The sequence below is a fragment of the Trachemys scripta genome, chromosome 12 (assembly GCF_013100865.1).
Source record: "Trachemys scripta elegans isolate TJP31775 chromosome 12, CAS_Tse_1.0, whole genome shotgun sequence".
Lineage (NCBI taxonomy): Eukaryota > Metazoa > Chordata > Testudines > Emydidae > Trachemys > Trachemys scripta.
Genome location: NC_048309.1, coordinates 2578763 through 2594151, shown reverse-complemented (window position 1 = coordinate 2594151; position 15389 = coordinate 2578763). Strand labels below are relative to the sequence as shown.

General features: G+C 48.5%; 1 protein-coding gene across 2 annotated transcripts; it reads left to right on the top strand.

Moving 5' to 3' along the window:
* Positions 1-1818: 1818 nt before the first annotated feature.
* Positions 1819-13842, top strand: C12H20orf96 (chromosome 12 C20orf96 homolog). Of its 2 annotated transcripts, none has more exons than XM_034787910.1 (11): positions 1819-1926; positions 2555-2628; positions 3033-3174; positions 4167-4297; positions 4786-4944; positions 5576-5675; positions 7147-7304; positions 7430-7531; positions 8694-8780; positions 9115-9233; positions 12792-13842. In XM_034787910.1, the coding sequence occupies exons 2-11, from the start codon at positions 2569-2571 to the stop codon at positions 12850-12852; spliced, it is 1119 nt and encodes a 372-aa protein (XP_034643801.1). In that variant the 5' UTR covers positions 1819-1926; positions 2555-2568; the 3' UTR covers positions 12853-13842. The 2 variants fall into 2 exon arrangements, with proteins under 2 accessions (XP_034643801.1, XP_034643802.1); XM_034787911.1 differs by lacking the exon at positions 1819-1926 and adding an exon at positions 2187-2429.
* Positions 13843-15389: the final 1547 nt, after the last annotated feature.

Sequence of the window (15389 nt, the reverse complement as noted above, 5' to 3'; positions counted from 1 at the left end):
CCCCAAGCGCTCTACATTTGCAAGTGTAGCCATGGCCTAAGTGTTGGGCCTGAATAAGGACTGCAGTACAGAGCCCGTATTTATATCTGAGAGACGTTTTGTTAGGGTTATGAACAAAGTAGCACCAGCTTAATGACAGGTGTGACTTTAAACTGATTTAGTTAAACTGATGCCACTTGTGCGTAGATGCTCTTCAATCGTTTTAAATCTTAAAAATTTGTCAATTTGGGGCTTGCCTACCTGACCTGGCACCGAATGAGGTAAATGGGTTACAATTCACAAATGGGTTACAATTCACACTGTTAATAATTTCAGTGGAAGGCTGTGTGAGGACACACTCATTTCGGAGTAAGAGCACCAGTCCTATTTCAATATTGGTAAAATGTAGATTTGAACTGAAATAACTCAGGTGTGAATTACAACCCCTTTTGTTATTTCAGTGCCATTTATCACATAGACAAGTCTTTATGGGGCAAGCTAATCCATTATAACCTGTTTTAATCTGATGTAAAGGTGTCCACACCGGGATATGTACTGGTTTAACTAAACTGGTGCAAGTTTGTGTGTAGAAAGCTCCCAGGTAATGAAGTATTGGGCCAAGTTCCCTGGCCTGTCTTATTTAAGAGGGCAGAGTAGATAATCGTAATCCTTTCTGGCCTTCAAAATCTATGACTCCTCCGCTCGTACACAAACCAGACACTCAGGAAAGGTTTAGATTCTAACAATGCTCTAACATTTTTTAAAAATTACTCATAAATCCAACTGTGTAGAAATGAATGGCTTTGTAACTGAAGTTATTCACACGATCCAGTAAATCTGGTAACACATGGTGCCAAGAATCAGGGGGTAGCCGTGTTAGTCTGTATCCACAAAAACAACAAGGAGTCCAGTGGCATTTTAAAGACTAACAGATTTATTTGAGCATAAGCTTTCGTGGGTAAAAAACGATGCATCTGAAGAAGTGAGGTTTTTTATCCACAAAAGCTTATGCCCAAATAAATCTGTTCGTCTTTAAGGTGCCCCCGGACTCCTTGTTGTTTTTATGGAAACACAGACACACTGTCTATGGATTTGGGGGGCATTGGACACAGCCTATGTCCAACGCCCACAAATCACACAGCTCCATGCGTCTGACGAAGTGGGTATTCACCCACAAAAGCTCATGCTCCAATACGTCTGTTAGTCTATAAGGTGCCACAGACTCTTTGACGGCTCCCCCTCTAATACATGGCCCGTGGTTTACTAAAGCCCATTTCAATTAACCTTTCCCGGGAGGGGGCATAGCCTCTGAAGATGCTGCACCCAGCCCAGGGCTGCAGGGGGCTGGGCAGAAGGTTCCCTGCAATTGCTGCTTCATTGGGTCTTTTCCTAACTTTGGCACTTGACTCTGCAAGCTCGAGGTTCCTCAAGGAGGGTGACCAGACAGCAAGTGTGAAGAAACAGGACAGGGGGTGGGGGGTAATAGGGCCTATATAAGAAAAATACCCCAAAATCGGGACTGTCCCTCTAAAATCGGGACATCTGGGCACCCTGTAACCTGTCCTAGGCCATGTCCACACCAGGCCAGCGCGCCCAGGCCAGCGCAGCGCCACGTGTGTAACACGGGGCTCCGTGTGGGCTCAGTCAAACCGCCCCCTGCGGGGCGCTCGCTGCAGCAGTGACCGGAGCGCTCTGCCGCCTGGGGATCGCCAGGGGGCGCTGCAGAGCCGTGGCCCCGCCCCACGTCCGCCCGGCCAGGCCGGCCCGCAGAGCACAGCGCCGGGGGGCGGGTCTAGAGAGCCACGCCCCCCAACCGGCTTCCGTACGCCGCAGCCGCCTCCGTCCCGTTCCCATGGAGACCCGCCGCTCCGAGCCGCCCCGGGTGCTAGCAGGAGCAGAAGCCCTGGGGAGGAACCAGCCGGGAGGGGGCGCCCGGGGCGAGGACAGGCACGGAGGGGGCGGGGCTGGGGGACCCCAGGATGGGCTCTGGCTCCCCCAGGGGGACGTTGGGGGGGACCCCGATTGGTCCCTGAGATGGGCTCTGGCTCCTGGGAGGTGCTGGGGGGACCCCAGGGTGGGCTCTGGTTCCCCCTGGGGNCTGGGGGGACCCCAGGATGGGCTCTGGTTCCCCCTGGGAGGTGCTGGGGGGACCCCAGGGTGGGCTCTGGCTCCTGGGAGGGTGCTGGGGGGACCCCAGGATGGGCTCTGGCTCCTGGGGAGGTGCTGGGGGGACCCCAGGATGGTGTCTCGTTCACTTGTCTGCATGGCTATATGGCATGTCACTGCCCACCCACCAGTGTCCCCTCTTGCAGTCCCAACAGTGCTACCTGCTGGGACGGCTTGAGCCCAGAGGAACTGAGAGTTTCCCCAAAGCCAGTATAGCTTCGCCATTCTCTGAAGTGAATCCTGCTGGGAAAGCCTGAGAATAAATAAGCCGGGACTGGAGACCTGTGAGCTGCTTACATTCAGTGCTCCTATACCGTTTCTTGAAGTTACTTGCCCAGGGTCTTCTGCAGTAATCATAAAGTCATCTTTGGGTTAGCCACCTGGCTAGCGTCTCCTGCTTTTCTTCCAGAGCCGCCTCCAGAGATGGCTGCAAAGGTCCTGAACACCCTGGCACAAAACATAACGAATAAATACGGGACAATAGTAAGTTACCCTAATGGCACTTTAACTGGACTCCTCTGAGGGGCTGGGGGCTGGAGCCAGGACACCATGGTGATGGGGGCTTTAGAAGTGCATAAATAGACCCTATATAGTGCCTCTCCCCTTGCCACTTGTGGTGAAGGAAGGGCTGGGGACTGGGAGGTGGATGGCTGCCATTCGAATGTAAGCACATGTTCAACCGGCCCTGTCAAATATGCTAGCAAACTGTCACTGATAGAAGGCCTGAAGGGAGTGTTCCCCAAATGGTGCCCAGCCCTCTGGCACAGTGGAGAGGTTCCCAGACTCCCTTGAGGAATAGGATGGGGAAGTTCGAATTGTAGTGAAGACCACCCATAAACCTCCTATGACACCGTAAGCGTCTTGTTTGTACCTTCTGCTGAGTTTAGGATTACAGCAAGTGGCAGCGGGTAGAAGCAAAAAGGAAGAAACCTGTGTCACACAAACCAGCTTTGCCACCTATCGCATCACCAAGTGAGGACAAGAAAAGCGAAGGGAGTGCCACTGGCGGCCAGAAAGACAAGCGGTCAGGTTGGCAAAGATTCTATTTCTGTACCATATGGCATGTCACTGCCCACCAGGGTCCCCTCTTGCAGTCCCAACAGTGCTTCCTGATGGGACGGCTTGAGCCCAGAGGAGCTGAGAATTTCCCCAAAACCAGTACAGCTTCACCATTCTCTGCAGTGACTCCTTCTGGGAAAGGCTGAGAATAAAAATGTCGGGACTGGAGACCTGTGAGCTGCTTACATTCAGTGCTCCTATACCATTACTTGAAGTTACTTCCCCTGGGTCTGCAGGAATTAGAAACTCCCTGTGGCTGGCATTCCTAAATGTCATAGAATCATAGAATACCAGGGCTGGAAGGGACCTCAGGAGGTCATCTAATCCAACCCTCTGCTCAAAGCAGGACCAATTCCCAACTAAATCATCCCAGCCAGGGCTTTGTCAAGACTGACCTTAAAAACCTCTAAGGAAGGAGATTCCACCACCTCCCTAGGAAACCCATTCCAGTGCTTCACCACCCTCCTAGTGAAATAGTGTTTCCTAATATCCAACCTAGACCTCCCCCACTGCAACTTGAGACCATTGCTCCTTGTTCTGTCATCTGCTACCACTGAGAACAGTCTAGATCCATCCTCTTTGGAACCCCCTTTCAGGTAGTTGAAAGGAGCTATCAAATCCCCCCCATTCTTCTCTTCTGCAGACTAAATAATCCCAGTTTCCTCAGCCTCTCCTCATAAATTATGTGCTCCAGCCCCCTAATCATTTTTGTTGCCCTCTGCTGGACTCTTTCCAATTTTTCTACATCCTTCTTGTAGTGTGGGGCCCAAAACTGGACACAGTACTCCAGATGAGGCCTCACCAGTGCCGAATAGAGGGGAATGATCACGTCCCTCGATCTGCTGGCAGTGCCCCTACTTATACAACATATCTCTCAGCTACACATGGCAAGTGTATGCAATTCCTGTCATGTGTTAAAACTGGGCAGTTTAATAAGTGCAGAGCATTTTCTGTTTTACCAGTTCTATTCAGTACCAGTTCATCCTTGCCTTCAAAGACAGCATCCTCTCTGAGTCCCAGATTTGTTCAGCAGAAAACCTCAGCAAAGGAGACTGATGTAACTAAAAGCTTGGAGAACATCAAAATTATTAAGGTGTGTAAAGCAAATGTCCAGTGCTGTGATTTATTTATAGGGAGGCTGGCGCACACCATTCAAGTTATTCAGGGTTGTCCCAAGAGAGGAAAAAAACGAGTTGCCTGATTATCTCATTTGCACTCATGCAAAGTGGATGTCCAAGCCTGCTATTCTGATTTGGAGGCATGCACCAATTTGACACTCCCATTGTGTTCACGCGGATGACTCCACAAGGTGCTGAGCAATGGAGAATCAGGCCCTAGGTGTTGGGAGGAACTAGAGGAAGAGTGTAGTGATAGAGCAGCTGGCCAGTGAGGAAGGTGGGTGCAGGGATGTGTTGGGGGAATTGGTGTGATGTAATTTAGCAAAAAGATTGAGGTTTATTGGGTGGTTTTGTGGTGCCAAAGTAAATCAAGGGCGATATCATTATTTATTAATTAACAGAAATGTCATTGGGATGGCAGGTGGAACACATTTGTAAATCTTTCATTCATAAATTCTTTCAGAAACTGACTAAGTCGAAGAGAAAGTCCCTAAATGAGCTGAAGCATCACAGCGCCGCCCTTGTGGAGACCAACGGGAGACTAGCCCAGGACATTCAGCAGACAGATGCCAGTACTGCCAAGCACGCCAGAGACCTGCTGCAGCAGTATGAGATGTTTGGGGTGAGGCTTAGGTGTGGCCAGTGAAGTCAGATGGGCAGAATCCCAACATAATCCCAGCTCCTTCTAATCCCACCCAAGCAGGTTCAAGCTCTTGTGTGGTGATTACACAGCCCGTCACTAGTGGTAAGGGGGAACAGTCCTGTGCCCTGAGGCTCCTCTGCAGCATTCTGGTTTACACAGTTTATATACCACTGGGCACTGCCCCACAACAGCCAGAGATGCTCCAGCTACCTGCATCCTGCTGCCTCCTCTTAATGCAGATACAGCCCTGGAGTGTGCGGAGCAGCTGCCTTGCCGATCCCAAAGGCAATGCTGCTGCACGATTTTCTGATGAGGAAGCAATAGTGTAGTAAGTGACAACTGTCACCCTCTCCTAGTAGCTTGAACATGTCCCCTCCATCAAGTGCATGACCTCGACTGGCTCATGAGGTGGGAAGCACAAAGTCACTCCCAAGAGCAGCTCTCTGTCCTTGCAGCTGTGCTGCCTTGGCACCATGCAGTTCACTCCATCATGCTATTAGTGGGATCAATAAATACCATGGGGAGAGGTGCATTAGGAAGCCTGCAGCTAGACACTTCATAGTCTGTCAGTAGCGTACAGCAATCAGTGACTAGATTTCTCTCTCTGTAGACCGTCATCTCGACCCTTCGGGACTCCAATCAGAACCAAGTTGGCGTAGCACGAGCAGAACTCCAAGAAACAGAAAAAATGGTGGAAAAGCACCTGAGGAGTAAGAATGGATAGTTTACATTAAGCTAATATCAATATAGTACATGTAACCCCATTGTCCAGTACTCCTCATTTCATTAGATTATAAATGCCAGATTGTTGTTGTGAACGTCAAACGATTAGGTTTCCTAAAGATAATCAATTAGTTTTGGTATATGGGGACTGTCACAGTTTCAGGGTAACTGCATCTGTATTCCCCCTCCGTGGGCCACTCGAGGAGTTCCCAGCCAGGTCTCAGGACTCCAGCTGTTACCTGTCTCTGGTTTAGGGACCTTTGTTCCACTCCTTTCTAACTCGGTTTTAAAACTGCACAGCTCCTTGCCTTACTCAGTGATATCCCCAGCAAGCTAGTCTGCCTGATGGCCAGCACCTGTGTGTTGCTTTCTCTCCGTGGGCTATGACCAGTACATTGCCAGCAGTTACAAGTTACTACCCGGCTCCTCATAAGCAAGCACATTTATTCTTCAAGTAAAAGCATTTATAGAGTAAACATCATTAAAACAATCAATAGAGTTTAACTCACCTTAAACATTCCAGGCGTCACCCATTAGTCTTATGGTGCCCTTGTGGGCCAAAGTCTTTCCCTGCGTCAGTTTAAACAGTCTTTTCATGCCAAAAGCCCTTTCTTTGTCTGTTGGTCTCTGGAAAACCCAGTTTGAACCAGTATGGACAAACCTCCCCAGTTGGTACCTCTCTGGAGGTGTTAACAACCTCCAGATAGGGGGAGGGATAGCTCAGTGGTTTGAGCATTGGCCTGCTAAATCCAGGATTATGAGTTCAATCCTTGAGGGGGCCACTTAGGGATCTGGGGCAAAAATCAGAACTTGGTCCTGCTAGTGAAGGTAGGAGGCTGGACTCGATGACCTTTTGGGGTCCCTTCCAGCTCTATGAGATAGGTATATCTCCATATATTTTAAACCTTAATCATTCTTCTCCCCCACTTCTTCTTAATTTCTGGCGGAGCTAAAAGTAACCTTTCCCTACTGGAGTTGCACACAATTCCTGTCCCACAGTGATACACAAACTAATCATACACTTAATACAACATGGGATACTGCATGCAGTTGCAATACCTGTCACAGGACATTCCCTCTCAGTCAACTCATGTAAAAAATGTTTGGAAGGGCTATAAACCCTACAACGGCAGAACCAACCATAACTGATGGGGTTAGAAAGAGACTTCCCCTATGAGCAAGTTATTCCATATTCTTGCACCTTCTTTGAAAATATCTGGTACTGGCCACTGTCAGCGACAGGATAGTGGATTAGATGGGCCACTGGTCTGATTCAGTCTGGCAGTTTCTGTGTTTCTAATCATGGCTACTAGACTAACATAATATTTAACCATCATAAAGAGAAGGTTCTGTTTCAGAAGAACAAAAGTTTCCTTGGCTCCACTGAACAGGAGACTCAGTAGAGAGGGGGTTTAGGAGTCTCTGTGGCTTAACTTTCTATCTTGGCCTTTTAATCAGAACTGAAACATCAGATGGATCACATGAACACCAAGGTGCAAATCCTCCAGGAAGAGCTCAATGTTTTACGAACATACATGGACAAGGAGTACCCAGTGAAAGCCGTCCAGATAGCCTTTATGCTTCGCAACATCCGAAACCTGAAGGAAGAACAGCAGGTAAAGAAACCTCTCCTAACCTTTGTTATCCCTGTGTGTAAAGAGAAGGGATGACCAAGGCAATCAGATGTTCACTTGCTTAATAATCCTGTTGTTTCTCTGCCACCCATCCCTGTAATTCTCAGGATGAAATGGAAGATATAGAAGATCTGGCCAAAACAGTAATGCAGCAACTGGAAAAGAAGGTGCAAGATGAGAAGGAGCAGATATTACAGGCTGTTGCAGAGGTTAGTGGATTGCATCTGTCTTTGCATGCTTGAAAGTCAGTGAGAAAGATAATGGACTATCCTGCCAACTAGACTGCTACTGGGAGCTGCCATCTAGGGCTAGGGGGTTCCAGATTTGGCCCACCAGTGACACTGTGGTACAGAGGACATGCAAGGGTGTAACAGTGAACTACTGCCTCCAGCTTAGTTGCTACCTGGAGCTTTTCTTTGGAGTAGCAGGGAGCTGTAGGTACAGAGCTGGATTTCGCATTGGTGTGCAATTGTAGCCTTGCATGTTGCAATATTTTCAGAATCATACATGGGTATTTGCACACACAATTAGAGGGAATGAATTAAATGGAACTGATGTTATTTAGATAGATGTTTAACTAGTCACTTGTCTGCACAATTACTGAGATTGCACACACATTTGCAGTAATTGCATGAGCACATTAAGCACACAAATAGACACAATACTGAAAATATGAGACTTTATTGTCCCTTCAGAAGATATAGGAAACTTCTGTGGTACAATTGCTGTTTATGTGGTAGTACTTAAGACTTCTGTGCAAATGTAAAGGAGCCCTCACCACAGCCTGGTGAGGTGGAAAAATATCGGTATTCCCATTTCACAGATGAATCTGTAAGCAAGGGTGATGTGACTTGCCCAAGGCCATATAGCTAGTCTGTGTTGGCACCTGGCATTAGAACACGAATATTACTGACTCCTATTCCTGTATTCAGCACAATATGATCTCATTGGGTATTGAGCAGATGATGGCCCCCAGAATTTGTCCCAGCCTGCATTCCTTAAAGGAGGAGTTCACCTGTTATTCTAGACATGGCAAATACAACTGGGTCATCCCTAGGGTCTGCAAGTGGCAGGGTTTCATATCTGTCATTGTGGGTTACATTGTAGAAATAAATTATACCCAGTCAGCTCTAAAGTACAGGTTTTTGAACAACCAAAACCCTGAGAGACCGCATCCCTTTTTCTTCCCATTGAAGCTGTGAACCCATTCTTCTGAGCCTGTTAGCTCAAAGAGAGCCATGGACAGCAATCATGTTTGTGATTGCTGCAGCCCTCCCCAGCTATTTTCTGCTTCTCTTCTGGTCCAGATGCATACTGGGATTTACTGTCTGGTCTTTTACTTCAGCTGGTTTATTTTTTCTATCTGTGCAGGACAAGGCGTTTCTCTATCAGGAGGGGCTGAAGCAGATGGCTGTCAACAATCGGATACTCAGGAATGAAATCCAAATGCAAAAGAAGGTGAGCAGATTTGGGAGGAAATCGCATGGAGTAGCAGGGGTGTTGGCCTAGTGAGTATTAACCCCTTTGCTGCTGGTCCTCCAGTACAGTGGAGTCATTCAGTTTCCAGTGGACTATTAGGGTACACCTAGGATGTTGAGGCGCACAGCAGGGATTCCCCTGGCACACTGCAGAATGTACTGTGGGGAACACTCCGGCCCTGGCTTTGTGAGGATGGACCAATGCCCTGGCCAGTCTTCTCTAGCTCCTCTGATGTTTCTACTTCTCTGGTACCTTCGTGCTCTCGTCATCTAGGTGTTTTTAAAGAGCAGTCTCACAGGTTTAATTCTTTCAGTTCATTCACAAGCTGTTGGAAGAAATCACAGAGCTACGAAAGAGCATTATGACACTTCGCTGGAGCGTGAGAGACCCTAGAGAGGTGATCTTCGCCGATGTCCTGCTCCGCAGGCCCAAGTAAGTCCCTGCGTTTATCTCCTAAGCAGTAGAGTTTATTGACCGACAAGCCACAGGCCCTTCTGACACCAGCTTCAACGTGAGTATTCATAGGTCACCCTCTGCTTGGTGCACTGGGAGTTAATCTCCACTCAGAATGCCTTTGTGTTAAGAAATGCAAGCCAGCTATTTGCACAGCCTTCAAAGGTAAACGATGCACCTCACCATAAAATGTAAACTTAATTATAATATTGGATCATAGAATATCAGGGCTGGAAGGGACCTCTAGTCCAACCCCCTGCTCAAAGCAGGACCAATCCCCAAGTAAATCATCCCAGCCAGGGCTTTGTCAAGCCTGACCTTAAAAACCTCTAAGGAAGGAGATTCCACCACCTTCCTAGGTAACCCATTCCAGTGCTTCACCACCCTCCGAGTGAAATAGTGTTTCCTAATATCCAACCTAGACCTCCCCCACTGCAACTTGAGACCATTACTTGAGATCCAATTGGGGAAGGGACGTGCATGGCCTAATGGCCTGAGCACAGGAGTAGGAACTAGGACGGGCTAGCCCTAGCACTGATACGGATTTACTGTCAACCTTGGGTAAGTTACTTCCCGGCCCTGTGCCTCAGTTTCCCCACTAGGGGATTGTGAGGATTAATAAAGCTTTACAAGCCTCCTGTGATGCACAATAAGGAAGTATTCTGTTGTTCTCATTTTCCAGTTGGGAAAACTAAGGCTCCGAGGGACCAACAGGCCTTCCCAAAAGACTCATTGTATGTAGTGTATTCATAGCCATGTTGGTCCCAAAAGACTAATTGTCAGAGCATGCACTGGTTATCTAAAGTCACTTTTCGAACAGCCACAGTAAATTCCCCCCCAAAATACTGGGTGAAAAAAGATAAGTAGGCCATTTTCCTACTATGTTAAAGAGGTTTCAAAGGCAGATGAGAGCTGCAAAAAGCCAAATCTCATTTCTCCCTCCCCGGCCCCAGTTCACTGGTAGCTGATTGCTTTCAGCATTGAGTTTCTGTTCATCAATGTGCAGGGTGCCCTGCCAGCTCATTCACAAAAATCCTGGCTTCTAACTTCCAGGAACAATGGAAAAGGTTCGGCTAAGAGTGTGGGCTCAAAACATAAAACAGAGAGAGATGCACTAACACGCCCTGAAACTACTGCCACAAATACCTACTGGGGTGCAGTTGATGCAAAGAGCAATTGTGATAACACCTCAGATTGTGATTGACTGCACACCAAATAAACACAGATCCACAATATCTAAAGGAAACGTAATGCAGGTTAAAATAGAAACTTGATTAACAAGTGTCAAGTGACGTTACAACTGGCCATTGGTCTTGATCGGTTATTGACTTCAGTTAGGGTGTAAGCCAGGGCCACATTTGGCCCAAAGAGGTTAAGGTCTTGAATGTCAGCCAGTCTAAACTTGTAGGTGTGTGTGCAAAATGCATGTGAAATTGTTTGCTGTTTGCCTGTGCATTTATTGCAGTTGTGTGTGCAAAGTGAGTGTGTGAACAAACTGTGAATCACACTGATTTTTCACCTCTAGCTTCCCCATTTTTGCACATAAAGGAATTTTATAGGCAGATTAGTCCTGCAGTTTCCCCCCATTTTGCATACATAGATTATTCACATAAACTGTATGAAAACCACGTCTTCCATGATTTCCATAAACCCAGGCCATAAGTCTGTGACAGAGGCAAATAGGGCCAGATTCCCTGACTCCAAGTCCCATGTTTTAAGCAGAAGACAGTCCTTTGGCCTGGTCCAACTGCAGAAGTTTGGAGGCCTGGTGTGAAGCAGAAGGAACGCCTGCAACGTGTCAGGAAGTTGGGGAGAGTTGAACGGCCTGGTGATATATTAGTCTAACTTAATTTTTTTCAGATAAAAGCAGGATAAAATGGAGAGTTAATTAGTCCTGAGAGATTGTAGAGCTGGGGTGACTGCGTGTGACTGGGAAAGGTTTAAAAATAGAAGAAAGGCCAAGTGGGAATGTTTCTGCAGCATCATAAATCAGGCATTTGGTGATTACACAGCCCTGCCAGGCTGGGCGTCTTTGCTAGAGCCATCACCACGGTTTCCACCACAGACCTTTCCCACTGACCTCCCTTACACTTTTCACATGACTTCGCAATGGGCTGGTTTTCTGAGATTAGCCCATTGGTTTCCCTGAGACACTGAAGAAACAAAGTTGTGTTCAGACCATGTTCAGCTGGGAGAGTTGGGGAAAGTGCGGTGCAGGGGCTCAGTCTCTCTCCCCACTAGCAGCAGCAGAGCAGAAACTGATCGTAGACAGGGTTGGATTTTTCGGAACAGGCCTATAGTGTCCCAGGACACGAGATCTGGGATGCCAAGAGGCTGGAGGGGGTCCCTCCCTTTCCATACTCATTTTTGTTTCTAATTGCTGCGTGGCCAAAGCAGCAAAACCACGTTACTTCTTTCCTCTCGCCCTCCGTTCCCTGCCTCTGCTTTGCCGAAATACAGCTGAACAAGTCCACCTTTTGTGCAGAATCAGTATTGCAGCCTAGTCAGCAAGGAAGGTGAGAGATGGCTGGGAGTCAGAAGACTTGGGAAGCTATTCCTGGCTTTGCCACGGACTCCTTGTCTGACATTTGGCAAGTCATGTGGGGCCTGATTTCTCAGTGTGGGAAGTCCACGGGCATTGTGGTGTTCAGACCTTCTGGAAATCAGGCAATTTACCCCTCTGAGCTTCAGTTTCCCCATCTTTAAAAATGTACCTCCTCTGAGTGCCATGGGGTGTCATTCATTGAGCTTTTCCCAGCTGCTACAGAAGCCTGGATTGAAGGTGTCACGGAACAGAACCAGAATTAATGAGGATGTTGATACACAAACTAGTGGTCACATTTCATCTTACTGCGTTTCTCCCACTGTGTGCTGGAGAGTGGATGTAACTAACAAGGCCCTGCTGCTGTGAAGCTTTTCCCCTCTGCGTTTGTCTGTTGGGCTTGGAGGAGAGTCGCAGCTAAATCCATTGTTCTGTTTTCATAAACCCACTGCCGACTCTGGTTAGGGCTCGGTTATCCTGTGCGTGCTGTCTAGGGAACAGCTAGGCAACAGGGCTCAGGGTTTGATTTACAATGTGTGATCTTCCCATAGGAAGAGAGGAGATGGCCAGTCTGGTTAATGCCAGAATGGGCTCCGCAGGGTGAGTCAGAGCTAACGTATAGTACTGCTTGGGCACTGCTGCTGTGGGCTGGGTCGCCTGTCTGGGCGCTGGCTCATGCACGAGAACCCAATATGGCTTTTAAGGGCTGTTGTCCTCGGAGCAAGTCTGGGGTTCTGGTCCTACCCCTCCTCCCACCCTCCAATAGCGAAGGGTGCATGAGTGGTGGACAAAGGATGTCCAGGCCCTTGAGTTACTGTTTTGGCTGTACAGCATGTCTGAGAAGGGCCATGTGTTTCTGGCCCTGATTGTACCAGGATTTCTCTTCCCCACCACCTCACTCCCAAAGACTCACTTGATCTGAACTGAGGCAGAGTTCTTGTTTCCTTGGCTATGGTTTGACTTTCTCCTTATTGCTCTCTCCTCTCTCTGCTCAGATGCCTGCCAGATACAGAGATTGTTCTCAATATCCCCTTAGAGGAGAAGGTTTTCGTTTAGTCCCAGAAGCTTTGGACCTGAAGTGGAAAGGTGGGTGGATGGGCCAGGCCTTGCCCACAGAGCTATGTCATCATAGAACACAGCTGGGCCAAGAACAGGTTGAGGAGCTGTATAACAAATCGCCCCCTCTTCATGGACAAGTTCTCCAAACCATCCCAGTTCTCAGGAAGTTCTGCTCTGCGCCGCTTTTGGTTTGTCAGGACAAACAAGTTCCATCACAGAACAATATGCAGGACTCATTGTGTCATCGTCATGCCAGATCCAAGCTGGGCAAAAGCCAGAAAACGGCCATCTCGCTAGAAGGAATATGGTGCAAAATTCTATTAAAGCAGCCAGGTGTGATCCCAAACGGGATCGTTGATGAGGTGTCACTATTGTCAACAGCCCTTTCCCAATCTCACATTCTTACAGCGCTACCGAGTGTCATTGGTGTCAGCCACCTACCGATAAAACATCACAGTTCCACGTGGGCAGATTCATTCCTGAAGCCCAGGGGAGTTCTATCAGAACAAATTTGGCCTTTTTATCCTTCCCAGTAAAACGCCTTTGTACAAGATACTTTTATCAATAGTTTGATTTCTGATGAGCTGAAGCCCGGACCCAGGATGAGGTCTTTAGTAATGGAACAATGAGCAGCTGTCACTAAGTGCCCTCCAGCAGCTGCCTGTCAGAACAATTGCATCCCCATCAGCTATAGCACATGTCAGTTCAGGGGGACAGAATGGTGACACAGGATGAGGATCTTCCACTTCCAGTGTCTGTACAAATGCTTGCCGTTCCTAGCAGCCGGCGTCGCTTGCCCTATGGCTGTAGTGTAGTCCATCCCATCCCAGCTGTGTCTTGCTTAGGGTTGAATGGTTCTGACAATATTCAGTCTGGGAAGTCTACCAGTTGATGGATAACTGTGTAGCATGTTTAACCTGCAACTTTCAATCTACATTTTGAAATAAAAATGAAGTGGGTCTTTAATTTGTAACTGAAGTTTCATCCTGTCAGAATAAATCTCTAGGCACCTTTTATTATTTGTCAAAAATAATAGCACTTTTCACTTCAGTAGTATGGATCAGGCAGGGATCTCAAAGTGCTTTACAGCCACTAGTAAATGTAACCTCACAGCCTTGATGACACAGAGCCAGACTAGCTGGCTGGGTACTCCTCCAGCCCCATCCCTGTAAGATGGGAGCCCGCCTCACTTCCCGTAATGATCATAATGATATTTCACGTGCACCTCTAAAAACCTTACTCCTGGAGGTGTGTGGGTGAGGCTAGGGCAGGGATACGTACCCGTTCCTCTCAAGTGCTCTGTGATTGGTGGAGTAGGATTACAGTGTACCGAGTCCCACTCCTTACTTGGTGAAATAGCCATACCTTCTGTCGCTATTCAGTCTGCCACTAGATGGAGCCTGGCAGCAGCTCAGCAGATAGAGAAATCAAATATGAATATCAAGTGATTAATAGAAAACTCCCAGAGCCAAAGTGCTGGGGGAAGGGGTTTCCCTGCCGACTAGCAGAAAATGAGCCCTGGAGAGCAGGCCTGGGACAGGGGCTGTCTCACCCATGGAAGGTGGGAAGTGCCCTTTGATAGGGGATGGACTTTCAAACACAGGAGGAGAATCTCCTCCAAGGGTGGCAGGCTGAAGAAGAATCCTGCTGAGTTGTTCCTTCTCCATTTTTTCACTCCTGGAGAAAGCTGCCCTGTAAGGAATCGGAAAGCCCAGGAGCTTGGACCGGGGCTGCAGCCTGAACCAGACCCACAGTAGGAGCTGGCTTCCCAACACCAGCCCTAGTGCACCCAAAGTGGGGCCTTTGCACCCAGATTCGTCCCTGGGGGCCTGATCCAGCTCTGCTGAAGTGAGAGCCCTTGGCTGGGCCCCACCATAGCAGGGACCAGACAGGAATCACGGTGTGTGTTGACAGTGCCCTAGCCTCACCCACACACCTCTCAGTGTTGGGCTGAGAATGCGAATTGACTAACGACTGGAAATGAAGGAAGGAAGGTGCTTAGAGTGGTAGCAGCCAAGGTGACAGGAGGCCTTCTGATGTGTTACAGCAGCTCTTTGTGCAGTAGTCTGTCAAATCTACAGCCCCGTGTTACACGGCAGGATCACGGACACGACCACCTCCGGGGAGCAGAGTGCCAGGACCACCGAGGGGACTGGCTCACGCTTGGCTGGGGAAACAGCTCAGGCAGCCTTCCAAGGATCATCCTCCTGTCTGGCCACTTCATTTGCTGGCTCTGTCTTTGCCCCCTACGGGGATGCGGAAGTTACCCCAGTCCTAGGGATGGTATTAATTGCCTGGGGCAACAGGGTCTGGAGAGGGATAGTCCAGGGCTATGCTGTGTGCTGGAGGTATAATCTTCGATCATGTCATGTGGGGGGGTGTCTAGAATGATGCCCTGAGATTATTAGGCCTGAAGGGGCAGGTCCCTGAGGCAGGGGCTGTGGGCGCTGCAGTGGAGTGGATGCCCTGGTGATGAGATCCAGCTGGGGGTGTGGAAGTCAGGGGGCTCAGGCTGGGGTGGGGGGGGGCATATA

Excerpts from the sequence above, each read along its gene's own strand:
- C12H20orf96 (XM_034787910.1), top strand. The coding sequence starts at position 2,569 with ATGGCTGCAAAGGTCCTGAACACCCTGGCACAAAACATAACGAATAAA. Across the intron at positions 4,945-5,575 it reads AGCAGTATGAGATGTTTGGG|ACCGTCATCTCGACCCTTCG; the intron begins GTGAGGCTTAGG and ends CTCTCTCTGTAG. Across the intron at positions 7,305-7,429 it reads ACCTGAAGGAAGAACAGCAG|GATGAAATGGAAGATATAGA; the intron begins GTAAAGAAACCT and ends TGTAATTCTCAG.